A 27,959-nucleotide genomic window follows, 5' to 3' on the forward strand; every position below is an offset into this window, starting at 1 on the left:
CAAGAATCTATTTGCTAAGGAGTTCAAGTCAGGCTCAAAAGGCAACGTAGACGATTGCTGTAGGTTTGCCAGTACTTCCTGAAACTCGTTCGAATTTCGACAAGACTGATAATAGAGCCTCTTATGGATTGTCATACGTAGGAGGTATACCCACATGTAAGTCATGCCCGCTGTCACCTTTTCGGATTTAACATGCATAGTGTTATATTATGCTGCGCTACTAGTTCATTGGTTCGATGTCGACGACGGTCCCCATGCGTCTTCTGCATGTGTCGGGGTTGCGACTGGAGTTAAGAAGAAGAGGAAATGGGTCGCAGAATCTTGATAGAAAATAACAGCTCGGTTGACTACCTTGCATTATGACTTCAACCTATGTAACAAGTTTTTAGAAAGCTCTATTTTGTTTTTTAAAAAAAAGGAATTACAACTAATATTGATTTGTATAGGACTCCATACTCAGGATTACAATAGTTGATCGATCACGAAAGAATATGATGAAGGAAATCCTACCAACTGTCTCTTGTGGGAAGAGCCAAGGGGGTTTACGAAGGATAAAGGGGAACTTGACTGCTCCTCTGCTTCTGTCCGTGGTCTTCACGCATGTGTACATACATACCTAACCTAACCTAATATAAGCAAAACCAAGCAATAATCCAGTTTTCGCCAAGTTCACTTTGTAACCTAAGCGACAATAAACTGGTCCATTCTCTATACAAGAACCTACCCAGGACGCGGAACCAAAGCTAGGTACCTACCTACCTAGGTAATAGGAACCGCATCCTTATACATAAATGGCGTTGGTATCGCGAGTCCCCCCCTTCCAGCTCACGGCCCGCTATGCCGAGCGCAGCAAATGGGAAGTATGTGATTAATCGCCCGGGAGTCTCGCGACCTATCGGACGGCAGATCGTCGAGGACAAAGGTCTCGTCGGAGCCATGAACTGACAAGGCCGTCCTCGTCACGGGGGGAGGGGGGTATTATCCGGCACCGGGCCCGAATACCGTGCGGGCTCTGGCGTCAACAGGTGCCACGATCTTCGGCACGGCGCGGAACCTCGGCGACCTTTTGTCCGAGACGACCCCGACAGGGCGGACGCGCAGAGTTTCTGAATTGTGTTTTAATTCAAGGCTGGAACAATCGGAGCGGAGAGACTTACCGAGATATTGTGTTTTACGGGCGTGATAGAAAGAAATACTAGGGGCGCGTGCGCAGCCGAGCAGCGGCAAAACTGCACGTTCTGATGAAAGACGCTCGGAGGCGGGCCGCGCCAAGCACGGCTTCGAGCCGCAGTTCGGCACGAACCACACCTCTCGCACTTCCTCCCGCGGGACCTGCTGCTCGCCGGCGTTCCGCTCGCGCGTCGTGAACGTCTTCGTCGTCGGGACGTCGGTACGGCCCAGTGCGCTCCGCAGGAATCGGATTTCGAGCGCGGGTATCACGGCTGGGCGGCTTGTATGTGACGATACGCCCTTCTCTCTCTCTCTCTCTCTTTTTTTTTCTTAGACAATCGTATATATATAAGTGATTTCGCTAACACCAAATGGGATAGACGGGCAGTCTAAGATGGGGCTGACATTTATAGGAAGTACAATCCTTTTGTCTGCGTTTCTCTTTCTTAGCCTGCCTCGTGCTCCCTCCCCTCTTCTACTCTCGAGCCGGCTCTCTCTAACCCAGCAAACCCCAGTGGCGAACAGAATCGAGCGGCTCTACGGCGCGAAGGGCCTACACGGACACAGTCTCAACCCACCGCTGGCAGTTCCTTCAGCCCGAACCTGCCGAAATACTCTGCACGGACGAGATGTAGGTGGTGATGGGCAATGAGTGGGTGATGAAGTACTTCGTCCGTCTGGAGCAGGTGTTGCGCGATGAGCGTGCACGCCGCCCGTCTCGGAGGAGTTGGAGGGAAAGGGAGGAGTGTATCTCGAGGGCGCAGCGATGGCCGGCCCCCGTGCCGAAGGATGGCGATATGGCCGAGTACGGTTATGGCGAATGGGCGTTTGATCGAGAGAAGGAGGAGAGGTTGTGGTGGGTTAGCAAGAAGATGGTTGGTGTGGAGTAATGGATTATAAGAGTCTTTAAGACTGTATTTTCTTGATTATTACGGAGGTAGAGAGTATTGGGGCTATCTTTTCTAGCCTGCTTGGGATATCTGTATCTCGCCATATACGCTTGTAAACACGCTTCATGGTAAAGTACCTACAATTTATGTTCATGTTTATCCGCTGGATATATATACATAGACGAGATACTTCAACCATCTCAGCACGTAAATATGAGAATAGAGAACTTGTTTAGTACAGCTTATACACACGTACCAGCTAAGTCTCAAACATATTGGACGAAATACAGCACACAAATCGAAGCTCGAACAAGGGGCAGTTATTCTTTCTTTTTCATTTCTTCTTGTGCGACTCGACTGCGACGCTGCTCAATTCCGGGTCGTTGTATCGTCGATACAATTCGACACCCGAGTTATGTTCTAAAAGATGGGACCTTCGTTCCCGCTCTCGCTAACAGATAACATCTAAACAAAAAAAGCAAATTCATTAAAAATGATCAGTATCCAAATAAGAGACCGGCCCGAAGCACTTCCAGAACCGTCCGCTCGATGCAGAGCTCGAATCATGTCATAGTTTTGGGTACCTTCGGAGGTAGGTAGGCAGATACGCAACCGCTTCCCTCCCCCCCCCGTCTTCCCCCCATCAGTCAATTGAAATTCGTGACTACTTCGTGAGCCAGCACGCGCTTTTACGTTCCGTTCCGCTACGTCTACGTTAAAGAGCAACGTTGCCTTTACTACTATTCCTACCAGCACCTAATATGACGTCGTCGAGGCCCTTCCACAGGTTCGTCAGCATGCCCTGGGCGTGTTCGGGCTCCGGGCTCGGGTCCACGTGGACGAACTTGAGCTCGACGCCGTCGATGCCCATGCCCTCGACCTCGGTGAGCGCGGCGGGGGACACGAGCTCCGGGTTCGCGGCGACGATGCTGATCTGGGCGGGGGCGACGGGGCCGTCCGTCGCCTCCGACACGTGGTGCGTCGCCGAGTTGTCCGGGAGCAAGGGAACGCGCAGGTGCGCGAACGGGTCGTTGGACGACCCCTCGAGCGCGGCGGACCCCGGGAAGATGATGCGGTCCATGGTGCTGGCGTCGGCCTGGGAGGGAGCTTGAGCCGCGCCCGAGGTGAAGCTTTGCATTAGGCGCATTGTGCGAGGGGGAGGATGAGGACGGTTAGATGATCGCGTGTATAAGTGACGGGGATGCTGAATTGAATATTAGTCAAAGTCAATTATAAGCTAGCAAAACCTAAGGTACCTAGGTAGGTAGGTAATTTTGCGTATTGGACTCTGGATCTGTAACTTACATCCGGGTCTATATTCCTCTCCTTGAGGAGATCTGCGTATTTCCTCGACAGAGGAGCAGCATTTTTGGAGCTTGTGAGTAATGTGTTGGACTTGGGCACGGAGGCCGTAGCTGTGGTGCTGATCGAGCGGATGAGCTTCGAAGCGGGAGTTGTGAGGCGGGGACCAGTCATGTTTGGAAGCTTTCGAAGGGAGCTAAAGTAGTTGGAGTCGGACGTTGGGAGTTGGAGTAAGAGCAAGAGCTCTATGCACGGACCGGATGAATGGATGGATGGTAGAGTTGGAGAAGCTGAGGCGAACGATTTGAAATGTAGGAAAGTTCAATGGCTAAACAACAAAGGGGTAGAAAAAGGAACAAAGGAGGTGAAGAAGAGGGGGGGAGTATGGGATGATTATGAGTAAATAGGTACGATAGAGGTACGATGAGTGTGCCCCTTGACTCTTGTTGAGAGGGAATCGGAGGTCCGGGGTAGGGTGAAGGGTGAAGAGGCGGTAGGGGTGAGCTGACAAGGACCTGGTTATCTGCTGTTGTATGCTTGATGTTGTAGTATGCACGAACGGCGGGGGACGGGATGATCATCTTTCCTATTCGACAGTTCTTGATTCGACCGACGCCATAGTACCATACATATCATACATATCATACCTACCTGGGTACCTCCTATAGCCATCTCGACTAAAAGAATGGAATCGGGATATAGAGAGAGCCAAGAGCGGCAGATGGAGCTTCGCCTTGCTTCCAAGAACTACCTTAGCTGCTTAGGTACCTTCTATGCTGTCTTTTTGATAGTGAAGCTGACGGCTAGGCAGCCTCATTACTACCATTATTTCCACGTGTCTAACAGAGGTACAATATAGTATATGCTATACCAGAGCTCCTAATATTAGATCTATTGATCACCTGCGAAGATCTATACACTAGTGATATAGCCTTAGCATGCACGTCCTTAAAACAGTTAGTTGCTCCCCGTTGTAGCTCGCGGACTAATCGTCTAGTTTGTACGTAACAGATTCAGCATCAGAAGAGCGGTGGCATGATGCATGCTGTAACTGATATTCAAACTCGCCTAGTTTTAACCTGCGTAAACGTGATTACGAGCCATGTTACATATCTTGCAAATCCTGCACATCTCATAGAGAAATAGGTGTAGTGTAAGAGGTGTAAGAGGAAACGCCAAGACTATGACCAGCATTTGGAAGATCTCTGAAATGGGTCGTATTCTTCGGTGGTTGGGGGGGAGAAGGGGGAGTGGGAGGAGGAGAAAAGGTCCAATAGGGATTCAAATAAATGGGAGCTTCAAAGTTTCCAATTCACTGACAGCTTCTTCTCTTTCAGGGTACATAGCAGTACTTCGTACTCCCACCCGTTGAGAAAGCAAAAGCTCCGCTTTCCAAAAGAAAACACTACCGAGACAAAAGTACCCCAGATACCAAGGTAGCCTGTAGGTACTGATCCGTATGATCCCCGGGACCTTTACAGCCCTGAACCAGTTTAGCGCCGCGGCCAACAAAAACTCACCATGTCGAATCATTTTGCGTCCCCTCTCCTATTTCCGGTAAAGTTTACACCGGCTATTTTCTTGGCGTCTGTTCTAGAAGAAGCATTGCTGGGCTTTGCTCATATTTCCCCTGAATTTACTTGGATTGCTCCAAGTCAAAAAAAAAAAAAAAAAAAAAAAGGAGATCTGTTTACAGATGTACTTGAATGTAAGGGAGATTTCACATTTCTAGAACGATGGTGAAATATTAGTTACTATTTAAACGATTTCTATTAAATGAAGCCAAGTGTAATATAGTAGCTTGTTCGCAAAGGGGTTCTCCACGTATCTTATTGCTTCGTAGGTACCTCAAAAAGATGGCTACGGTTTTAATAATCGGTGATAAAGCGATCCACGAGATGGGGAGATACTCCGGTTACCGACGATTGCGCAGCCATGGTTAGACCACCGAGATGCCATTTTACCTAGCATTGGTCTCGAGTACCTAAGTGGTCTTACCCTTCTTACCACCTACACCACAAATAGGTAAGCACCTAATCAGCTACCTAATGTGACACTTTTGTTATGCTACCTATGTCGTCCGAATGCTTAGTAGAGTCCAATTAAGCTTTATCTAAATGATCAATGATTCGACCGAGTATTTAATTAAAGTCAATTGGTTGAGATAAAGTTGTAGATCGAGAGAAGACCATCATACCTTAACGCCAACCTTGGATTGCGTTGCACCTAAGACGGCACGGATGAAGCCTACTTCGAATCCATGCAGCCGGCCGTCGTCGGGAACAGCACCTAATCTATCAGGAATGCACTAATTTAGAGGCCTGCATCGGTAACCGGCAGAGTTACTACGTATTGTATATAGTATTGCGGAAGCTGTTTAAAAAGAAGAAATACCTAGAGGTAGGCCAGGAGGTAGGGTACCTTAATCCTTCAGATACGTCGTTAAAGCGGTCTGGACTTGTTCTATGATAGGCTAGCCTTCTTACAGAATCCAACGGTTTCTCTATATTTATTTACCTACTTGTACTTCACACCCGATGGAAGTTTGTTCGCCTGCTTCGTATTTATTATTAATCAGTAGAAGAAAAAAAAAGTAAGATCTGATTTGGGCCTCTTCGTCGGTCGGGATAATACTCGGGTTATATACGTAGGTAGATAAGCTAATTATAAGTAAGGTCGAGTATCCAAGGTAATATAGTAAGCCCGAATCCTATCAAGCAGCGAATCCGTAGTCGAGGCGCTAATGTTTGTAAGCTTCATTATGCCGACCGACTTATACCCATGAATCTTACCCGAAGGCACGAAGGATGACCGTCGGAACGTATTGTACAATACCAGTTACCTAAGATACTTAAGGTTACTATAATAGTTTCAGGTATTTGTTGCGGCATTTCCCTTTGCTTCCAAAAAAACGATGATATTCCCGTTAGTATTCTAGTCCCAAGCTAACCAAGGAGCTCGGCGGTTATCTCGAAACGAGTCACGCAACAATCGTGTTATGCTTAGCCTCTCCTGCATTTCGCTAACGTACGTATGTCTTAGCTTAATCATGGACATGCACTTCGTAGCAGCTTTCCCTTATCACATTGTCGTTCTCGTTGACATACATTACGTAGATGTGCTTGTCCTTATTCTCAGTTTAGTTGACTCGGAGTGAAGCAGTCACGCGCAAGACGAAATATAGGGATAAATGCCACGCCGTAAACTTAGGTAGGTATGTAAGAGGTACATGGTAGAATATACTCACTCGTGGCTTTAGCCCTCCAGCTGAGTCCAGGGAGATAATGCTATACCGTCTATCGCCATTCCCGTATCGTAAACCCGTAAAGTTCCCACACAACGGCCTATTAGAGCCCCCTTCTATTTACCCTACCCACACGCAATAGACCTACTACCTACTTCCCAACGCGGCCCGGCTTCCCACCCCGGAGCGTCTCCCCAGCTTTCCCCCCCCTAGCCCGCCCCCACGCGCCCCGGACGCCGTCCGACCAGTTCTTGTCGACGGCCAGGTACACGAGGAGGCTGACGGGGACGGCGACGCAGAAGAACACCCAGATGGTGCCCGCGAGCTCGGCCACGTCGGCCGACATGCTGAAGAAGCTCGACACGAAGCTCAGCGGCGCGAAGATCACCGCCAGGTACGTCAGCCGCCCCAGCGTCCGGTTCTGCTCCAGCGCCCGCCGGCTCTCCTCGATCGCCGCCACCGCCGTCGCCACCGCCGCGATCCGCTCCGTCCGCGACAGCAGGTCCCGGATGTGCGCGGCCGCGAGCGCGAAGTCCTTTTCCAGCTCGTCGACGACGCAGCCTCCTCCTCCTCCTCGTCGGTGGTGATGGTGGTGGTGGTGGCTAGTGCCGATGCTGGAGTCGTCGTCGGATCCCCGCCGAGCCTCGTCCGAGAAGAGCTTCGCCCGCGTGTCGGCTACCATGGCGCTGTAGATCGGGAGCCGCCGCCGCCACGTGTGCAGCTTCTTCAGCGACATGTTGAAGTTGATGGACTCCCGCTGCAGCTCTTGCTTCTGCATCTCGAACCACTTGGGGCTTTCGATTTCCCATTCGATCTGCCCCAGCCGCGCGGTGATGTAATGGCTCAAGGTCAACCACTTGTACCATCCAAAGTTAGCCAGCCGTCTTCACCATGAATTTTTTTTCCCCTACTATTTTGAGAGTTTTGAAGCGGTCATTTACAGGTCATGGGAGATTCCGCAGTTCGGGAAGTACTGCTAGGAACGTACGACCCGGGGGGGGAAAGCAAATGAGTTCGGATGCTACGCCATACTTACCTCTGCGCATATGATCTCCAGAATGCGAAAAGCCATCGCCCGGGGGTTATTCTCGACAGCATCGATATCCTGCTGCGACGTCTGCTGGATCCAGAAGAGCAAGTCTTGAAACAAGGTAGTCTTGGGCGGCACGTCGTATCGCGCCTGATCTCCGGGCGTTGGTGAATTCTTGAAAGGCCGATACCCTCCCCAAAGAGGATGGCCTTCTGTTATCGAAGGGTCGATAAGTAGAACCCCTATTACATAAATGTGAGCCGTAAGTTAGAGAGTACGTGACTACCTACGCATATCGACTACGACGGATTGCCAAACTTACCAATGGCCTGCTGGCCGGTTTTGGCCGGCCTGATCCATAGGGACGCCTTGCTTCTAACAAGGGCAACCGTGGCCGACTTCTCGTCGAAGGGAGACTCGTGTCCGTCGTCGGCGTCGAGCCGCCGGAGTACGTTGAACCTCCCAGCTTGGCGCTGCGCTTCGTTGAAGCTTTCCGGCGTTTTGAAGTAACGAGGCTGGTTGTAAGTCAAGTGGAAGTATGGCCGATCCCTCGAAACTATATCCAAGTCGGGAAGCTCGACCCACGGATCGCGAGTGTTATACCACGTGTAGTCATTGATGTGCTCCCGGAAGAAGAGAGGGTCGATGTCGAGTTTTGAACCCAGACATTCAATGACGTCCCGCGAAAGGTCTTCTACGACGTATAACCGGCTGGCACCTGGGACGGCTGGCCGGTCGAGGCTTTGTACTAGACTCTCAGGGGTCTTGATATAATCGATAATTGGAGCTGGTTGGCCTGAGATGAAATCGACAGTAGCAATATTAGTTTGCTCGGCCCTGTCGCTCCGAAGCTTGCTCAATTTCTGCTGAGGTAAATCCTTGATAAGCTGCCATTTCGTAGGCGACGTAGTCACTTCCATCCATTGCGCAAGATAGCGCAGATGAGGCCAGGCCGCGGATAACGACTTGATGTGTCTGAGGTACGGATATTTTTCCCTTTAGATTAATTAGCCCTCATTCTCTTAAGCCTGCGTATCATTTAGGGAAGCAAACGTATTAATCTCCCAGCTCTGCTCATATTTACTCGGCTCGTATATGTCTCCATTAAAATAATCGTCATAGTCAAGGAAACTAACAAGCCTCCGATCCGGAATCAAGTCATTCGGATCCAGCTCAACTTCGTCTTGAGTACCAGTATGCACATTCCCGTTACCTGACGCGCTACGCCTCGTGAGATGCTGCATGACGTTGATCTTAAACAAACTTCAACAGATTCAAGTCACCTCTGAGCACACAGCCGAGACTACTCTCTCTCCCACTCTCCATATATAGGTAGGTACGTAGAAAATCTGTTGAAAAAAGAAGACAAAGGACAAAGACCGAAGGGGCTCCCCTTAAGACGGAGAAAATGAGAATTGACTTAGACATCTCGGTAGCTGAGCCTACATATGTACTGCTTTATGTTTTATGTTTGTCAAGCGGGTCTCGCAGATCAAGACCGGCAAACAGCCTGCGCCACATCTGAGACGAAGCTCTCGACGGTACATTGCATATAATAGTCCGCGCTGCAAGTCATCGAGGCTGATCTTCTCTATACCAGCTGCGTGGGCTGTAAGCTGAAAGATTCGAAATAGGTATCGAGGCATATTTTTTTTTTAGAGGGATTCAATCTTATAAGGCCTATTTTAATGATACCTATTATGAGCAGAGAAGACGAGCCGAATAGAATTTATCCACAATGTATCTTGTGATAGCTACTTTCGTGGTAAGACATGTCGTACCACACTCCTTTAAATGTTTGCGTCTTGTGACAAGTAAGTTATCATCTCAACCAAGTATTCTTCAAAAGGCAGGGAAGTACCTAGAACGGATTAAAAACTCGTGGCAAATGCAGAATGTGCCTGACTTACGAATTAAGGTACGAATGCTATTTCATTGCAACAAATAGAATATGGTCGAATTCAATGGAATGGTATACTGTCCCTAATGCCCCCCAACGCCAAGTGCTGTGAACCTACATTTCCCAAGCCGACGACGACCTGCCCTGCCCAATGCTTGCTGCCAAATGTCGATCGCAATCATGATCAACTGAGGTCAAAACACAAATGCGACTTTCCTGCTAGTGAGGTTTTTGCGACCTGTCTTTCAGATCCACATCATGCCACAGGCGAAAATATCTTTAACTTTACCGCTTCGGAATTAATAGACGATGCCCGTCTAGTCCGTCTTCCAATGGTTAACTAAGCCGCTATCCGAATCGTCGCCGCCTAGATATAACTCGATAGCGTAGAGACTCATCGTAGCAGCAACATTAAACCAACGCCAAGTATTACCTCCTGCGTCGCCGTGTCGGAGCGTCCAGCCTTCCTCGCCACCGCTGGCAGAAAAGTGTTGGAGTAAAAGACTTGTATAGACGGCAATGAGAATCGAAGGCGAGAACCAAGAGAGAAAACCCAGGATCCGATTCGCCTCATCCGAATCATCTAAGGAAGGCTCTTGTAGAAGCGCACGGGCACCTGATTCTCGTACTGCTGGGATAATACGAGTAGCGCAGTAAAAGACGATCAGTCGGTAAATTAGAGAGATCATGACAGAAGGGGCAATGGTTTGGAATGCAGCGTGAAGGAAACTGAAAGAGGAGTATACGGCTTCGGGTAACAAATTAAAGAGGTGGACGAGAGTTGAGTAGCTCGCCATGATGATGGGTGGTAGGGGTGGGAACTCTGGTTGATTTGCAGCTTGCTCTGCAGCTGCCGCCTGGGCCTCTGGTGACTGAACATAGTCGGTAAATATCTGATAGACGCAGAGAACAATGTAGGCAAATAGAAGTGACGACTCGACGGGATTACCGCGACCCGAAAGAATTCCTATGGCACATAAGAAAATTGCAGAGGTGACAGTCACTCCGATGAGGGTTGCATCAATGTTGTTGATGGAAGGGAACAAAGCAACCCGCCATAGAAAGTAGACAGCACTGGCAATGATAGAAGCGGATAGGATCAAGAGAATAAGCTGATACAAGTTAGCAGCTGAAAAAAAGAAGAGGAAAAAAAAACTACTCACAACCCAAGTATCGCTTCTTCCACGGTTCACAAGCCATCTCGAAATTTGACCTGCAGCTTGGATAACCAACAAGGTACAAAAGCCTTCGGCAAGCTGGAAGACGGGACTTGAATAACGCAACGTCTTGTCCCAAGTTCCCAGAGTGACAGACTCGACCAACCCGCCATTGCCGAAGATCCAATCCGTCCATGTACTAGGCTTCTGACCACCAAATCCACCGATCGTCCTGGATACCCAGTCGGTGCTGTTGGCATCAACAGCGAAGTTGTGCAGAGACCATATCAAGAGGGTCGGTATGACAACCCACTGGGAAGATTGGAGGAACTTGTTGACGACCCAGCCTATGCGGGAGTTTTCGGGGGTGACGAGCTTGACGGCGCTGTATACGAGGTAGAAGCCGAAAAGCGACAGGCTGTAGGCCAAGCCGCTGTCACGTCCGCCTACATCGAAGGAGATGGGTATGGATAGGACGATGGTCAGAAGGAAGACTGAGCTGGAGACGATGCGAAAAAACCACCACATGGGCGCGATGGTGGTGGCTGCTGCCGCGCCGAGGTAGCGAGGCTTTCAGCCAGGGTTGTGTTTAATGGTAATCGGTTCGTCTTTTGAAGGATGCCGTGGGACGTCCGTTGGAGGAGGAGGGGGGTGGTGGCAATTCGGGGGGGAGGATTGGTGATGGTGATGGTGATGGTGATTATGAATCTTTCCGCCGATCGCGTTAATACGGAGGAAGGATGTTTAAGTTCGCGGGGTCATTGGCGGCGATTGATATGAAAATTTAGGTATGGCAAATAAAAAATCGTTCGCGTCGAAGAAGAGGGGCTTCAGCTTGTCTTGCTCTTTCCCTAGCTGGATGACTTTCCAAACCAAGGTTTTTTTTCCTTTTGAATTTTTTGATCAAGGTGGCCCTAATCAAGCTAAGGTTAGGTACGTACTAGCACCTATTCTTTTGCGGTCTTACTCTCCCCCCCTGGTCGTTTTCGCACTTGACAATCGTACCTGCCAGCTAGCTAAGCTAGCTTATCGTTTATCTACACGCTTATCTGCACGTGGATGAATGGCTAGTACCTAGGTACCTAAGGTAGATGATGTTACAACTTGAGAGAGCTATCTGTTGGTAATAATTAAAGAAAATTAAGATGAATAAATATTGATTGCTAAAAGCCCGCCGAGGTTTAAAATTTTATTAAAATTATCCTGAGTGTGTTCAACAGACAAACGCCACATACGTCTCTTTTCATTAAATGTTCTTCTTAGTCAGGCCTTAAAAAAAAGACATGTGCAACCAAAAAATGGTCGCGTGTACATTGTGCATGTCTATCCAATCACTCACCATCGACACCGACAATGGCGCAAGGCACGATTGGACTAGGAAGTCCCATACCCTTTTTCCCCCCTCATCTGAGGCTTTAACCATTCACCGCCCTTGTCACATCAGCCCAGCCTTAAAAAAGCCCTGAATCCCCTGTCACTCAGCGCACATATCTTCATATCGTCAACTCACACGGTCTCAACTAATCTTATCAATCTATAGATTATTTAGGTATCTACCTATGTGCAAGTTACAATAGAGATAAATACAGGTACCTAGTAAGTAGGTTAAATTCATTCTTGTATATCATCTACCATGAATAAGTTAATTATCTTCACTTTATATCATACGCTTTGTACGTGTAAATGATTAAGGTAGATTAGTATTCACCCACGATGGGATGGTAGTGGCATGTAATAGTTCTATTATAGTGTTATGACTTGATATGCAAGTTGCTCAACGGCGGAGAGCTAACTTCTTCAAGGTGCAATATTCTACCATCCTCGGTAATAATAAACTTAAACTTAGTTGGAAGAATTAAATAGTACTATCTCTATTCTACTAGGAATATAATACCACGTGGTTAGGTAACTTAAGGAGTCTACCTCTTAATAGTCACCTTTGTTAAAGCTCTTACGAGGTAGAGTTCAAGGCATCTTGGTAATAACAATTAGTCTTGTGATTATTCTGCGCAAATGGTATGTATTATTTTCCTATCGTGAGGTAGTTATTATGACACTGAGCTTCTATTTTAGATCTGGTGTTAGTTGTCCTCGACTTCTACATACCTCATAACATCGTACCATTTAACCTAATATATCCACGGCACCAGCCGACAACTTGTTATTCTATTCCCACTGTCTATAGAATCAAAATGTGGACCATGATCACAAATTTTGCCTGTCCATTAACTTTCCTACTCATTTCTCAAAGAGCTCTAATAACTTAAAGTCAGGTACCTACCTACCTGATGGGAGTCTTCTAGGTTGGGAGCTCTCCCCTCCTGCCTACGGATTCTTACGTTCCAGTCAAACAACATATCTACACCCTTCATATATAATAGTAGAAAAATCTATTCGCAGAAAGATTACCTGCTCTACCTGTAACATGCGCCAGAATCCTTGGCACCGAAGACCACGCCATGCGAGTTTATGCCCTTCGCTTCACAAGTAGAGCAAAATAGAAAAGAAGCAGACCTGATGTAAATAGTCCGAAGTCTCTAAACGAAAAGAAAAGAAAAGTCTTCTCGTAAGGACAAAAAAACAAAAGAAAAAAAAAACATCAAGCTTCCTCCCTACCTCCCTACCTCCCTCCCGTTCCCTCCCGCCGGCCATGAAATAAAGACCAAAGAAAATCCGTATCTGCAAATGCTAGGACCGCAACTCCGGTACCTAATAACTCCAAACAACCAACGTGCTGTGGCGTGTCGAATGAAAAAAAAGGAAGAATCAAGCCTGTTTCACTTCATCTCCGTTCCATTGCCGTTACCATTGCCGTTGCCGTTGCCGTTGATAAGCTTCTCCTTCCGGAGCGCCCACTCGACCGCCTCCCGCACGTCCTTCGCGGTGTGATCCGGCGAGTGCGCGGGCGTCGACCCGGGGACGTGCACGCCCGTCTCGACGAGCACGCTCTTCCAGACGTACCCGCACCGCGAGCGCGCCGCGAACGCGTTCGCCCCCGCGATGTCGCTGCGCGGGTTGTCCCCCACCATGTACACGGTGCCGACGTCGCGCGCCGGCTGCAGCGCCCCCGCGTAGTCCCGCAGCGCCCTCTCCGCGTACGCGTACGTCGCCTCCGTCGGCTTCCCGACCAGCGTGTGCTCGAGCGCCGCCCGTCCGCCCGTCACCTCCGCCCAGATCCCCTTGAGGCCCGCCAGGAAGGCCCCCTGCGCCAGCCGCGGCGACGCGTACTCCGTGCTCCACACGAAGTCCGGGTTGCAGAAGAACAGCCGCGGCTGCCCGTCCTGCTGGAACCCGTGGTTCGGCAGCGAGGCGTCGCCGTTTTTCGCCGACCGCGTCCCCATGTATCCCCCCGACGACAGCAGCAGGTCCGTCACGACCTGGTAGTCGAGGCCCCAGTCGCGCGGCGAGGACCAGAACATGACGGCGGCGACGGGCGTCGTCCCGAGGACGCCGGTGTCGCGGCCGTACCGGTCGTGGTGGGCCTGCGTCATCTCCGGGAACGGGTGGATGTGGGGGAACTCGGCGACGACGTCGGACGAGGTGACGACCTTCTGGAAGCCGTACTCGCGCGCCAGGTCGCGGATCTGGTCCCCGTGCGCCCCGAGCACGAGCACCGTCTTGTCGCCGTACTCGGGCACCAGGTCGTAGTAAGGCGTGTGCGACTGCACGAACTGCTTCGGGTCGAGCGTGAGGCCGAGCTTCTGTCCGAGCTTCTCGACTCGCTGCTGTTCCGTGTGGCCGCCGCCGTTCGTCAGGAAGATGAAAGGGTCGTTGCGCCGCTGCAGCAGCTGGATGGTTTCCCGGGCTCCGGGGATCAGCTTCTCGCCCCTGATAAATACGCCGTCGATGTCGAATACAAACGCGGCTAGTTTGTCCTTGTCCTTGCCCTTGTCCTTGACTTTGGCCTTGGCCTCATTCTGTATGTGCAGTCCAGGCATGGCTTTGATGAGAAGTAACTAAAATGCCTTGTACCTGGCTGCGCTGCTGTGTATCGAAATATTTTTTTTGTCTTTCTTTTTCTTCTTTTTTTCCCAGATGGTATTCCTAGAAGTGGCACCGATGCGATGTCGAGTTCTTTTACTAATCCGTCGAATCTATGGCCACGCGATAAACAACAACTGCGTCCAGATGTGAAACCTGCATCAATCTATCAAACGAGACAATGTACCTCGGAGGCAGGAACAGATGCTTATTAAGGTCGAGAGATACTTGGGAGGGGGAGGGGAGATATTCGTAGAGTGGTTACCAGGTATGTAGGCACCCACCTCGTAAGTGTTGTAAGTGTTTGCTAGGTACCTACCTAAGATACCTAGGTAGGTTAGGTAGGTACCTAGAGTATCTTGCAGTCGCGTTATATTTCGCTTTGGGAAAGAACAAGGCAGCATTTACCTTCACGATGATTCATGTTGTAGCACCTGGTAGAATCGTCTATGACTACTAGGTACGTAGGTACCTAGGTAGGTACGAAATCCCACAGTCGCGGCCCCTTCCTTCTTGTTTGTAAAATCGACGGCACATGGGATCATCTCTTGATTTCATTGGCTTGGATACAGTTGGATACAGTTGATACAGAAGCAGCAATGTTCCATTATGTGTTCTGCCCTAGAATTTGAATACATATCCGTCCTAAGTTTAGATTTGCGCTAGAACGCTCGAAACACATTAATCAACGCAACGCTTCGACACATATGAATGTCTTGCGGCCCTCCCATTTATAAGACGCAAGATTAAGAAATGTATGCCTGAATAAGGCAAAATGGGTTGCTTTGAACGTCAAATTTCAGACACATATAATCAAAAAGAAGGTAACATACCTCCTATATAAATAGGTATAGGTAGATACCTACCTAGGTATATAAACAGATATCTACTATTATAATAATTATGCAATTTGCATTATTTATTATTATGATTATCTTCTTTTGTGTGTCGTTTGTACGGTCTTGTGCTGCTACATATATTGCAAGTACACACATTTCTTGGTGGGTTTCCTGATTAGGAAGATTTTAGGAAAATGGACCAATTAGAAGAGCTGCTGAGCTTGTCAAAATTTAAACTACCTCTTACATGCACTCCTGACAGATAAGAAGAGGTAACCCTAATCTTGTTTTCTTTTACAAGAAACAAAACGAAGAGCGTCAACAATTTAGCGTGGGACTGATTGAATTGTAAGAAGTTTGTTTTCCATCACATTTAAGATTGAGCGGTTTTGTTAGGTACCTCTTTCAAGTGTCTCGCCGAAGCTTACCTAACATTAGGTCCTTAGCAGCGACACGATGTTATTATAAAAGTGTTTATTCGTTGATTAAAAAACAATTCCAAAAAAATAAATTCATTAACTATACTCTAACAGGTAGGTACGTGTCAATTTAGTCTTGTCCCCCTGTTTATCAATTTAACCTTGTTTACATAAAAAGGTACCAGTATAAGATAATATACTGTTACATGCGTAATGCACCGAAATTATTTTTTATGTTTTGTAAAATGAAAAGAAAAATTGAAAAAATAAAAAACAATTCGCGAGAGCATTGCGGAAATACATGACTTAGAGAATCCAATGGTAAATGCGAAATCCTGCCCCTAGTTAGCGACGTTCGCCTAATCTGGCGTTGTCGGGATTTTCGGAATGTTGTTGAGGACGTGAGTAGGGCCATCCATGGGGATGATACGAAGGTGAATCAATCATTGATCCTTGTGGACGGGCCATATTGCCATGCTCATTTTCATTGATGGGCAGGCGGGTACCGGTGGCATAGCCAATTGATGGTATGCTCTGATGGCGTGTGTGCCCATGAGTTGGATTCGGAGGAGGGTGGCCTTGTAGGTGGCCTTGATGGTAGCCTTGCTGGTAGCCTTGATGATGGAATGGAGGCTGACTGGGAGGCTGGCTTGGTCTCGAAGTTAACAAAGAAGGTGAAAAAATATCAACGCTTCGTTGGCCAGGTACGGGCCGACCATCGGAAGAGCAAGGAAAAGAGGCTGTTTGATATCGCGCCTGTTCTGTTGTATTCGTGTCGTACGGTACCTGCTCTGGTACTTGATGTTGTGGAATGGGAGGGTAGGATGAAGGTACAGAAGGCCCGAAAGAAAATCGAGGGCCGTTGGTATCCATATCTGAGAAAGATCGCTGATGCGAAAATTGCCTATCGTTCACGTAGCCTTGGGGACGGTTGCTTCCTGGCGTTGCACCGATTGGTTGGATCTCGCCAGGCTGAGAAGCCGGACCAGGCCGACGATCGTAGCCGTAGTCGGGGTTGTTGTTGGCCCCACGGCGGTAATAATATGAATGCTCATCACGGTTTTCTTGGGTATTGTCAAAGATCTGACGATGAAGTTGAGGTTGCATTGGTACGGGAGCGAGTATCGAAGCGGGACCCTCGGGAAGCCTCGAATTCATAATGGACGCATGATCACCGTGTGGAGATGTGCCTGACATGCGCCGGCGTTTCTCATTGGGAGATTGCTGCGTATATCCTTCAGCCCCCAAATGTGTCGGTTGGCTCACGCGACGAATCATCTGGTCTGTCCCAGGTTGAAGTGCCGTGCCTACAGACTGGGAGCGTTTGCGGGTATGACTGCTGGTGTTCTTTCTCCGTCTTGGGAGCGCTCTGGTTTTTCTTCCAACCGAGGGCCCCTTGGTGATATTGGGAAGAATTTCTATGTCGGGAAAATCGCACCGTTTTTCTTCTATTATCTCACGCCTCATGCGATCCACCAACTCATAGATCTCAGCTGTGCTATACCCGGGACGACATTTGTTGCGTAGCCACTCAGGCACAGGGTTTCCGTTAATAGTATCCGTATCTGATTCACTGGAATTGTCTTCGCTATGTTCCTGGTAAGTACGCTTCTTCTTGGATTCTTGCCGAATACGATCCTGCTCTCTCTTTCGCATAGACAAGGTCCAATCCAGTAGGATTCCCGGGCGCCCAGCTGCTTTGTTCTCGTTGCTCCAGTATTGAACTAGGTTGATCTGCCTCAACACTAGATCACATTGGATCTTGACCCATTCATGCGCATTACGGTAACGGGTGCGCTGGTAGTGTTTGCGGCAGACGCGAACCCAGACGTGCGGTGGGATGTTTCGAGTGCACTTCTTATTGCGTCCGAAGATGTGCGAGATACCTTTGCGGAGAAATGATTTCGTGTCGCAGTTACGTGCACGCAGGCAGTAAAAGTTACTGACTCGGGGAGGATTGCTAGCGGATGCTGACGATGGAGAATTAGCCTCCATGTCGGATACTTGTTGAGCAGTGCGATGATTAGCCTCCATGTCGGATACTTGTTGATCAGTGCGATGGTTGGCCTCCATGTCGGATACTTGTTGACCAGTGCGATGGTCGTTAGCACACAGGCCATGAACACGCTGGCTATGAGCGTGCGAATCCAGCAGAGGAGGGAGGGTGGGATAACGCGGAGGCAGAGGAATTCTCGACTCCATTTCGGAAAAACCAAGATTAGGGGCAGAGATGGCCCTTTTGTGGGATCTAAGAGATTTCACGATTAATTCATGCTCAGTATACATGGTACCAACGCAATATTAGCAGTTCGAAAGCAGTAGATGTGATCGGGGTTGGGACAATAAGCCAAGGGCTTATATATAAATTCGAAGGGGGGGAGAGTGACTAGGACATGATTGCAAAGTGGGAATGTGAGAGGACTTGATGTGTTGACAATTACTCAATTGCAATCATGTTGAGATCAAGCGATCGTATGAATCAAGTTACCTAGTTTTAGGTAAATTGTATCTAACACTTGAGATGAAGGGAAGAATATAGTAGGTCTATTTTGGGGGAGGTGGTGGTTTAGCTGGTAATGTTTAGGGGGTTGTGGTACCAGCAGTTCGCTTGTATTATGGTAGTATACCAATTGAAAGCGACTCGTGAGTTAACCCCTGAAATTCGCTGACGGCCACTTGACCCGGAATCGGTTTGTCGATTTCCGTCCGACCAATGGATAAGCATAAAAAGCAAGTTGAAAGTAACTTGGGAGGAATAACTTGGATCACTATTGAATACTTGAGAAGAAAAAATAAAATAAAATAAAATAAATAATAAGATGCTTACTCACATTGTAACATCTCGTCGATCAGTCCAATCCAAACGCTTTAAGCTCCTTGCCAATATAAAATCGGATGGTGAGCTAGATCTCACTGGATCTGTGCCCAACTCTTTTCCATTGGTCCAAGGCGGGGAAATGATTGCTTCATTTGCTGTTTCCTGTTGTACGCCTAGTGGCGATGTCTTGGGCATCACAAACTCGGCCCACTCTAATTGGGATGGAGACGGATTGAATGGGATTCCTGGCATGGAGAAAGGAATCCTCGAGAGGAAGGAAAGTGATGAGTCGTCGGGCAAAGGCAGGCTGCTAATACTCTCGTATGACTCCTGTGGTGGCAACTCGAGACTGACGGACACCACAGGTGATGATGTTGTAATATACGTTGGACCCCCTACTACTTCTGCTAGTGGAACTTCCACAGTTGGCGGAAGTGCGAATTCATTGCTGTTCCATGTCTGGTCCTTCTGTCGATATGGTATTGTCGTTTCATGTCTGATGGAGATAGGGGGATTGTTTTGGAGAAAATTGTCTGACGAGAATCGATACCTTGTCGTCACCTCTGCTGCTGTCGCAGACGTTAAGCCGGCGCCATGGCTCACAATATTCCGTACGTCCTTATCTAAACTCGTTTTTCCCTGCACGGATGGGGATGAGTTTAGTAGTGATGTAACGTCCATTTTTTCCAACAGTCTTCAAAGCTGTATGGAGCAAGCCTCGCGCCTCGTAAGTTGTATGAAGTTAGCCTTGCGGCTCGTAAATTGTAGTGTAATAATATAGATGTTCTGTGCTGGGGAAAATTAACGTGTCGATTTTCAGCTTTGCCTTGAGCCTTTGGTCATATCCCTAGCTTTAAAGGTCTAGGAAAAAGGTCATCTATGCTGGTGCTTGCTGGGGGTAATGCCAAACGCCCTCGGTCCTTATATAGTATTTTAGCACCTTTTTTCGCCTCTTCCCCAAGATAAGAGTAAACTCCGAAGATGCTACTACTACTATGATTCTCCAGGCGAAGTGGTGTTATACGGAATTGAACAAAGAGAACGAGTTACAAATAACCTGACGGGGTGAATATAGATAGGTATGCATAGGATGTGGGGGATCTCAGGCTATTTGTTATCCGGGGAAAGTATAACTAGGGTCTGACAGGAGCATTAAAGTTATCAGTCCAGACCCCATGCCCAAAGGGAACTGATGGGCTACAGAAGATCGAAACGTTAGTTGTGAATGTTTAAAACGTTCGAAGATAAAGTAAAGGTGGTGTACTTCGCTTGTGTGGCCACGGAGTGGCCACTCATCAGAAGAACTTCTGATGAGGAGAGTCGGATTATGGAGGGAGACCGAGAAAAGAACGATCAGGGCAACGCTATTACCCCTCTAGTACTTGATGGAGCTTCACTGAAACGTTACGTTAGTCGCAGGCCCGATTCACTCTCTGCAATATTTATTTTTTATGTCCAACAGTAAGGAATGAACAGGCGAAGAGCCTCCGTAGTTGCTCTAGAAGGCAAAAGGCCAAATACTGGCAGCAAGTGTGGGCGTGCGCGAGGCATCAGAAACGGGATAGGGATGGGTGTTGCTGAGGGTGCGTAGGGGAAAGTTAGATGGAACTACTGGGGCGAAATTGAAGATAGGACGACGTCTCCGGGTGCTATACCCACGATTGGTGTGGCAGTTCTAACCTTGTAGGAGAGGAGCAAGGCTGTGTGCCACTGTCACTGCTGTGGCACGTAAGAAGTAAGCGAATGTGATAGGTCTTTAGGGGGTGGTGTAACTAGGTAAATGGGGGTATCCGAAAAGAAACCAGACGCTTATCACCGAGTTAGGGCTCAAGTCGCTAAGAGATTAGAGCAAAAGCTTACAGCAAAAGTTTGTCCCGAGGAGGTCGATTAGAATTTAAGGATATGTCAAAAAGAAAGCTAGATATGATGTTTAATGCAGTTAACAGGGCTTACAGAGCTAACAGACGATGCTATAGGATGAAAAGATGTTGTTTTAGAGCAGAGCTAATAAATCGAACCATGGGTTTACGCAGATATTTCGACGTATGCAATGCGTAGATCACTAGGTGACGAAGCTCTGCGTAGACTATGTAGTAGTAACAGTACATTTAATCAACGATACTCCTCCTCTCTTATGCACGATGCCAAAAGGGCCTAAGAATCTCACCCATTTATGTTCTCCTAAAGCTTGTATGTATGTACAAGGACGTGTAAGGCGTTTTGGGGGGTATAGGTGTGTCAGGTCGACGTGTTGTAGATCATGGCGTCAAACGTTCTGTTTAGAATTTCTTCTTCTTGATCTCCAAAGGGGTGGGTTTCGAGGGCCGGCCTAGTTGGAACACTTACTAGTGGGATGGACTGGTGATGAGAAAGACTGAAGTTTCGTTGATGTCTGGCTCGAATAATTGTAACTAATTAAATGAGCAGCAAAACGAGTGAAAATACACAACTACATAAATCATGAGTTAAAAAGAAAAAAAAAAAAGTCAAAAAAATCACATGATTGGCGATAATAACTGCAATATGATCGCCGAGGTGAGACTTCTTTAGCGGACCTTGAAACTGTTCTGCGGTTGTTTGAACCGAAACATTGATAATAGCTACTGAGGCCGTTTGGGACCGGATTATAACCTGACCGGAGACAATCTGATATTAGGTACCGTATATGGTAGGTTCGCTCGACCTTGATCCGGTCGCTGGGGTCGATAGTTTTTAAGGCTCGTGATAAGCCAGGCGAGGCGTTGAGGTATAGATATAGGTACCTAGGTACTTATCCCGCCAGCATGGTAGGCGATCTCCCCAGGTAGGTACCTAGGTAGGTAACGTGTTTTAACTATACCTACCTAGGTATGTATACCTAATATACCTAGTACAATACTAACCCTGGTAAATACACTAGGGCGGAATGTTCAAGCGCAGAACGCGGGTGAGCACGTGCTCCGTCGAGATAGATATAAGCTATCGCATTCGTGAATCCATAGGTTTACTCTCTATCTCTTTAGCAATTTCTAGGAGAGTGGTTTAAATTTAATTCAATAGACCTAAGACGGCATAAGTGCGTATACATACCTAACATAGTAATAACCGGCTCTGTTCGTCAGCTCTGTTCGCCTTGTTCGTTTAATACGAATAATGAGTTCTCGTACTATGTAGAAAGGCGGTATTGCGATTAAAGTATGCGTAATAGGTCCGTTATATTGAACTTATTTGACAGATTCCTTAGCCCCAAATTTGAATTCAATATTTGTTCAGGGGGGGTCTTCTGAGTTAAGGGTAAAAAAAGGGGTCTGATCGTTATGTACCTTGTATCTAATAATAGCGTCAATAGATACGCTAGGTACCTACCTAAGGTATGTATTTATAGCGATTGGCATCTTACGTAAGGTTTTGTCTTATCTGCTCTCTTCTACTTCACCTTTTTTCTTCTTCTTCTTCTTTCTCCTTCTTCTTTTTTAAGTTTAAATATGTACGAGCCTCTCGTCTATTTGTACATGCTACTAAGCAGATTAGCACTGCCCATCCATCACTTGCACCCAGTTCGGAATTAATAACACGAATTCTAACACTACCTAAATTCTAGCCTGGCGACCCTGGCGACCTCGTCGACCCTGGCGACCATACCCCTCATACGGATCTCAAAACGTTCTCCACTGCTGCAAATACCCGCTACTTGCGAAGTAAACATCCGAATCGAGATGTTATCAGTTTCATATCAGGTCATGGGCTGCTGTTGCATCTACGTTTTGAATTTCTCTTTGCTCTACTCTAGGTTTTATTCTACCAACCCTTTCCACCCCTCTTTTCACGAAAAGGTGTCTAAGGTTGTACTTATCAGACGTTCCAAAACAAGCCTGAAGTCCGTATTCAAAAAACAACCTTAGTTCATAGACCAAGGATGTCAACATTACCTTAGGTAGGTACCTATGAGGTGAGCGCATGTTCAAAGATAGAGCTCCCCGGAAGCTTTCTTGGCGGTTTCAGCCACCTAGGTATGCTACGTAGTATTGCGAGATAGCAGAAACTGGCTATTCCATAATGATGCTAGTATGCCGACTTTGACATCTATCCTACCGTCCCAACTTAACAAGTATTCGTTTTTACGCTAACTAGGTACATACCGGAAGTCTGCGAATGAAACAGCCATCCTGCTACTCAATGAGAAGCTAGGGAAGTAATTCGCACGAGATCAACATGGAATCGAAAACTATTGCAGTAAGTAGGTAAGTAGCCTCGTCTAGGAAATAAGGACCTTCGTCTATAAAGACCCCTCAGATGCGGCTGTCCTGTTACCTAACACAGCGGTATTTCTCCGAAGCATGTACGATTGGACGAACCGTCTGACAAAAGCCGATTTTATAACTCTGTGCGGCCCGGGAGATAACCAGCGCCCCAGCCACGTCATCTGATGTTCGATCCCGCCAAGCTAAAGCGCATTTGACGCTCATCGCCGGAGGGCTAGAATTCGTTTTGTGGCACGTCCTGATTTCCCGTCCACCAAAATGACCTACTCTTTAAGGCCGTTATCCTCCGCACCCAGGGATTTGGATATTGTACGTGTTGGTAGAAATAACCGGTTAGATGTTTTGATGTGCTATGTCGTATGCCTAGGTGCAGTAGCTTGGGGGGCGTGATCAGGCGACGGGGATGTGGTTTATGTCACGAGCGTAGGTTTATCGAAGAAGCCTCTCATAAGTCATACCTAGAGAGACAGAAAGAGAGACAGAAAGAGAAAGAGAGAGAGAGAGAGAGAGAGAGAGAGAGAGAAGGTGAGTTGAAAACTTGGGAATCGTGCCTTTCTCTGCAACTACCCTTGACGGAGATTTCGTGGCCCATAAATCGGTCACTCACAGGAGAGTTTTTTGGTCGGTTGTCAAGTCCAGGTGCCACCATCCCTTGGCTGCTATGGTTTCACGCAAACACAGGATAGACTTCGGTCAATAGGCAGTTGGCGAGCAGTAGGTTGATCGAAGTGCCTGATTTCGGAGAGATCTGGCCATGAAAGCAACTAACCGACATATGACAGATCAAAAGTTGGGCTCGCCGCTCGCGGTCGAGAGACAGCTTGCATCACTAACGCACAGATGCCGGTTCCCGTATTTACAGGCAACATCACTCCTCTCCGGAGCTAGGTAACTTTCTATCCTCGTGCAGCTTCCCATAGTCCCATGAATTCGACATGATATGCTTCGCCGCGTTCTGCTAATGTGATAGGTACCTGCCTAATGAAAGCAGAAATACTAACAAATCAGAGCAAAAGGCTAGATAGAATAAAATATGGCAACTGTTATGCTTGCCTATTCCTATTCCATGACTTCCTACTATATAAGTCTTCCTTAATCCACTTGTCTAAGTGACCTTGATTAAGGTAGGTACCTCCAACCTAACCTACCAACCTAACCTAACCGAACCGAACCGAACCTTGAATGACTTCTGACTTACACGAGGTGTACACTGATAAATAGGCTGGGAATCTAGCAGCATCTGCATACTGTGGCTACCTAGGTAGATAGATTAAATACCATACATGCCGTCAAGTGCGAACTAAGCGTAGGCAAATTGTTCGTTTAATTTTGATTGGTTGACCCTCTTCTTACATGTCCCTGATGCCGTGCAAGTCGCTGACAAATTCGTCCGAATTTTCGTCCGAATCTTCTTGGCATTAAGGTTAGGGTCAAGAAGTAATCTGTTCCCAACGAGCAAGAAGGAAAGATACCTGCTCTTCGAGGAATTTCCTAATATTTCTTTTAATTGGAATATAGTTAATTTCTTTACAGACCGTTACTTAAAATACCTATCTAGGTACCTCCTATGTGCGTGTAACTTCAGGTACGTAGCCAATTTTTCTTTTTACTCACCAACGACGTCCCGGGGCTTCGTCATGGGAGCTTCTTACAGGTGAGATGTTTTTACTACACGGTTTGAACTCACTAAGAATAAAATAGTTTATATATCTATAAAACGTAACCACAGACTGTTACTTGCTCGCGGATCAAATATAGATGTCTCACGCCGTGACGCGAACCTTGAGTGGAGGCGACCCTAGTGCGAAGAGGAGAAAAGTTCGTAAGGGGACGCACAGTTGCTGGGAATGTAAGTCACTCTCACTCACTTCAATGACCCGAGAGGGTGGACGGGATGCTAAACCCTGGCAAGGTAGGAGGAGAAAGACCCGGTGCCAATATGCATTTAGCACATCTGCCGTCTGCAAGGGATGTGAAGTCCGGGGAACGGCCTGCGTGAGCCAGGAGTTTCCAGATGTGCAACCTCCAGCTTCAGAATCAGGACTATCACAACGATTGAACAATGTTGAGGTTCTGTTGGAGAAGCTCGTGGAGCAGACTACGTCCCATGCTTATACTCCTAGCCATACGGGTGACCCCTTTACTCCCTCCGTTTCGGCCGAAGATAAACTAGGTTCGTCCCCTCATATGCTTAGTCCGTCTGCGGCCGGGAACCCCCCTGTCGTGGGTATGTTCGATGCTCTGCGGGAGGACACTGTATATGGCTCTTCCGTTCGCGCGTCCTTTCTGCCGACGCCAGCATCGATCCAGGCCCAGCTAGCACCCTCCCTTCCTGTCAAGTATGCCCAGATATCGAGGATACTTCACGCAGCGTTCCCATGTCAGCACGACATCAACGCCATAATACAGGCGGCAGGCCCCAGTGCGGAGTTCGTCGTAACATACTTCAACGGTCCCAATGATCCGAGTTACTCTATATTCGTCGACTCGGAAGTCCCACCCGCATCAAGCCACCCCGCCTTACTAGCGAAGCGGTTGATACAGGTCGCTCTCTGCATGCAGAGGACGCCTGTACAGAATTTCCCCAAGAATCTCATCTCGAAAGAGCCGATCCGAGCCCAAGCGTCTAGATTGGCCAGCCTTATCTCAGACCTTTTTGCATCTCAGGATGACCTTATGGGCTCGTGTGAAGGTCTCGAAACACTTATTTTCATATCGTTGTATCAGTAAGTTATACTGCCATTCAATATTTCTTCTAAAGTTTAGGTCGACTTGAGTTTAACCGTAGGTCCTCCCCCCTTCCCCCCCCCTCCTCCTCCCTTTTACTGACAGAAGAAGCACGTGCTAACTTTCCAATAAAGAATAAGCATATAGTTAACAATGCCAACAATTTAGCTCTAACGCGGGGAACATGCGGAAATCATGGTTAAATCTTCGCCGCGCTATTGCTGTCGCTCAGCTTATGGGCGTTGACAGATGGCCGACTGATAAGCGGCTAAAGTCGGTCGACCCAAAGTCAGACCCGGCGACTCGTCTCCGGGGTAGCACGTTGTGGTATCGCATAAACTTCAACGATCGCTTCTTGTCCCTACTCCTCGGCCTCCCCGCGGCCAGCGAAGACAACTCCTTCGCTACCCCTGAGCGGATGGAAGGGGATTCTCCGGTCCACAAGCTCACCAAACTACACACTGCCATCAGCAGCGCCATCATCAAGCGGAATGCGGGTTCCAATGGAAAAGGGGCGGCTGCTGCTGATGCTAGCTTTGGTATGACGCATGATATTGACCGCAGCCTCGAGGCTGCTGCTAAGTCTAGTATGCCCTATTAATTGCCTTCACCTCTCCTACCCCGTCACTCTCAAGACATTCCGCAGCTATAGCCCTCTCACCCCGAAGGAACAATGGCTAATCCATCTTCACTAGTGAGTTCTGAATGGTGGCAGCCGGTGGAACCTCCCGATCTAGCCACTGCACCCGCAAAAGAGCTGCTTGACGCTCATCTGCATGTGATGATGCAGATGAATCATCATCATCTCCTTATCCTAACACACCTGCCATATTTGTGAGTAAAACCAATGATTTAATGTTGCCCCCACCTTCGCCGGTCTCTGTCCTGGGAGTTCGTATTCCCGGTTAAGGGGCTATTACTCTCATGACATGCTTACCTCCTCAACCGACCTACCTCATAAGCTCCACAAACCTCATGAAATGAAATGAAATGAAATAAAAATAAAAACAAAAAGCACCAACATAATAACTCACATCCTCACCTAGCATCCGCGATCCCAAAGAACGGCGATGGGACTATAGCAAAACCACCTGCCTCCACGCCTCGCGCAAGGTCCTCGAAGCCTACCTCGTCTTCCGCCACCTGACGGACGTGGCTGGGGCCTGTCGGCACACGGACTACGGGGCGCTGACGGCGTCGATGACGCTGCTGCTGGGGTACCTGGACCCGAAGCTGCGGGGGCGCGACCGGGAGACGAGCCGGCGGCGCAGCGCAGACCGCAGGCTGGTCCTCGCGGTCCGCGACGTGGTGCGCGACATCGCCGAGCGCGAGGACGACAAGATGTCCCGCGAGACCGCGGACATCATCACCCGCCTCCTCCCCCTCACGGAGGTCGGCCTCGTCGCCAAGAGCAGCAGCAGCCCCCCCAACAGCGCCCCCGTCCGCCTCGAGATCCCGTATCTCGGCACTATCAACATCAACCCCGTCAGCAGGCGCATGCTGCCGCAGGACCGCGATCGCCCCGGGCAATACCACCACCAGCCCGACTCCAACGAGGATGACTCGAGCAGCGCCGCCGGGCCGCCGGCCCCCGTCAGCTATGGCGGCAGCAGCAGCGGCGACAACGACGGGGGATTCGTAGAGCAAGACGACTTACAGAGCTCCTCCTCCTCCACGGCGGAAAATGCGTATAAGAACCGCAGCACGCCGGTAGATCCCATTTTACAGCAGCAGCAGCAGCAGTCGCGCCCCGAAGCATCCTCGAGCTTCTTGAGTATGCTCGGGGAAGACGCGAATTTCACCCTCGTGCAATTCGAGCCGCAGGACGCGTCGCCTCCTTACCCGCTGCCGGAAATCGCGGCCGACATGAACGAGTGGCCGTTCCAGGGATTCGACGCTAATTTCTTTGAGAACCTGTTTTCGTAATAGGTTGGGTGCCTGGGTACGTACGTACCTAAGTCAATATGGCCTCGATATACATATACGAGGTACCTAAGTTGACATAGCCTCGACATATACGTACATTAGGTACCAACGACATCTAGGAGGTATATAGGTACCTAACGTTAGTATTCCATTTACACTTTCTACGGACGATATTTGCAGGTGTATATACCTTAGGTACTTAGGTCTTTTCGCTATTAGACAAGCGTTTAAGCGCTGCTTTAAGTGGCAAAATAACTAATAATGCTTGAGATAGGTATGTCCTGAGTTTACGAAGAGCTATTGTCACCAACTTGT

The 27,959-nt window shown here is 48.4% G+C and overlaps 8 protein-coding genes across 8 annotated transcripts; 2 read left to right on the forward strand and 6 right to left on the reverse strand.

Annotated features, from left to right (window-relative positions):
- Positions 1-791: 791 nt before the first annotated feature.
- F4812DRAFT_465941 (short-chain dehydrogenase) lies at positions 792-2,648 on the forward strand (the record flags this gene model as incomplete). Its single annotated transcript, XM_047938505.1, has 7 exons — positions 792-860; positions 907-922; positions 972-1,102; positions 1,150-1,205; positions 1,249-1,400; positions 1,686-1,756; positions 1,806-2,648. 7 exons carry the CDS (start codon positions 792-794, stop codon positions 2,058-2,060), a joined length of 750 nt encoding a protein of 249 aa, XP_047788362.1. The 3' UTR covers positions 2,061-2,648.
- On the reverse strand, positions 2,304-4,189 carry F4812DRAFT_435727 (uncharacterized protein). Its single transcript, XM_047934784.1, has 2 exons — positions 3,366-4,189; positions 2,304-3,264 (listed from the first exon to the last, which is right to left on the reverse strand). Exons 1-2 carry the CDS (start codon positions 3,534-3,536, stop codon positions 2,776-2,778), a joined length of 660 nt encoding a protein of 219 aa, XP_047788363.1. The 5' UTR covers positions 3,537-4,189; the 3' UTR covers positions 2,304-2,775.
- A 2,568-nt stretch (positions 4,190-6,757) lies between these two features.
- On the reverse strand, positions 6,758-8,880 carry F4812DRAFT_461025 (uncharacterized protein; the record flags this gene model as incomplete). Its single annotated transcript, XM_047937800.1, has 4 exons — positions 6,758-7,462; positions 7,643-7,878; positions 7,959-8,632; positions 8,690-8,880. The coding sequence occupies 4 exons, from the start codon at positions 8,878-8,880 to the stop codon at positions 6,758-6,760; spliced, it is 1,806 nt and encodes a 601-aa protein (XP_047788364.1).
- A 716-nt stretch (positions 8,881-9,596) lies between these two features.
- Positions 9,597-11,352, reverse strand: F4812DRAFT_95077 (ICE2-domain-containing protein). Its single transcript, XM_047939564.1, has 2 exons — positions 10,700-11,352; positions 9,597-10,648 (listed from the first exon to the last, which is right to left on the reverse strand). The coding sequence occupies exons 1-2, from the start codon at positions 11,219-11,221 to the stop codon at positions 9,854-9,856; spliced, it is 1,317 nt and encodes a 438-aa protein (XP_047788365.1). The 5' UTR covers positions 11,222-11,352; the 3' UTR covers positions 9,597-9,853.
- A 2,118-nt stretch (positions 11,353-13,470) lies between these two features.
- On the reverse strand, positions 13,471-14,631 carry F4812DRAFT_452015 (HAD-superfamily hydrolase; the record flags this gene model as incomplete). The annotated part of the gene is made up of 1 exon (XM_047936285.1): positions 13,471-14,631. One exon carries the CDS (start codon positions 14,629-14,631, stop codon positions 13,471-13,473), a length of 1,161 nt encoding a protein of 386 aa, XP_047788366.1.
- Positions 14,632-16,009: 1,378 nt separating this feature from the next.
- F4812DRAFT_435736 (uncharacterized protein) lies at positions 16,010-17,655 on the reverse strand. The gene has a single exon (XM_047934785.1). It carries the CDS (start codon positions 17,586-17,588, stop codon positions 16,278-16,280), a length of 1,311 nt encoding a protein of 436 aa, XP_047788367.1. The 5' UTR covers positions 17,589-17,655; the 3' UTR covers positions 16,010-16,277.
- A 1,104-nt stretch (positions 17,656-18,759) lies between these two features.
- On the reverse strand, positions 18,760-19,431 carry F4812DRAFT_465959 (uncharacterized protein; the record flags this gene model as incomplete). The annotated part of the gene is made up of 1 exon (XM_047938506.1): positions 18,760-19,431. The coding sequence occupies one exon, from the start codon at positions 19,429-19,431 to the stop codon at positions 18,760-18,762; it is 672 nt and encodes a 223-aa protein (XP_047788368.1).
- A 4,758-nt stretch (positions 19,432-24,189) lies between these two features.
- F4812DRAFT_95141 (uncharacterized protein) lies at positions 24,190-27,819 on the forward strand. The gene is made up of 6 exons (XM_047939565.1): positions 24,190-24,576; positions 24,693-24,840; positions 24,904-25,717; positions 25,887-26,305; positions 26,414-26,552; positions 26,765-27,819. The coding sequence occupies exons 2-6, from the start codon at positions 24,750-24,752 to the stop codon at positions 27,642-27,644; spliced, it is 2,343 nt and encodes a 780-aa protein (XP_047788369.1). The 5' UTR covers positions 24,190-24,576; positions 24,693-24,749; the 3' UTR covers positions 27,645-27,819.
- Positions 27,820-27,959: the final 140 nt, after the last annotated feature.

The sequence above is a fragment of the Daldinia caldariorum genome (assembly GCF_022478825.1).
Source record: "Daldinia caldariorum strain CBS 122874 unplaced genomic scaffold F4812scaffold_13, whole genome shotgun sequence".
NCBI lineage: Eukaryota > Fungi > Ascomycota > Sordariomycetes > Xylariales > Hypoxylaceae > Daldinia > Daldinia caldariorum.

What these genes read in the sequence shown, in the direction of transcription:
- F4812DRAFT_95141 (XM_047939565.1), top strand. Translation starts at nt 24,750, where the DNA reads ATGTCTCACGCCGTGACGCGAACCTTGAGTGGAGGCGACCCTAGTGCG. An exon ending in ATTTTCATATCGTTGTATCA is followed by an intron (nt 25,718 to 25,886) that starts GTAAGTTATACT and finishes CCAACAATTTAG; the next exon opens with CTCTAACGCGGGGAACATGC. An exon ending in CGAGGCTGCTGCTAAGTCTA is followed by an intron (nt 26,306 to 26,413) that starts GTATGCCCTATT and finishes CATCTTCACTAG; the next exon opens with TGAGTTCTGAATGGTGGCAG.
- F4812DRAFT_95077 (XM_047939564.1), bottom strand. Translation starts at nt 11,221, where the DNA reads ATGTGGTGGTTTTTTCGCATCGTCTCCAGCTCAGTCTTCCTTCTGACC. An exon ending in GAAGAAGCGATACTTGGGTT is followed by an intron (nt 10,649 to 10,699) that starts GTGAGTAGTTTT and finishes AACTTGTATCAG; the next exon opens with CTTATTCTCTTGATCCTATC.
- F4812DRAFT_435727 (XM_047934784.1), bottom strand. Translation starts at nt 3,536, where the DNA reads ATGACTGGTCCCCGCCTCACAACTCCCGCTTCGAAGCTCATCCGCTCG. An exon ending in AGAGGAATATAGACCCGGAT is followed by an intron (nt 3,265 to 3,365) that starts GTAAGTTACAGA and finishes TATTCAATTCAG; the next exon opens with CATCCCCGTCACTTATACAC.
- F4812DRAFT_435736 (XM_047934785.1), bottom strand. Translation starts at nt 17,588, where the DNA reads ATGCGAAAGAGAGAGCAGGATCGTATTCGGCAAGAATCCAAGAAGAAG.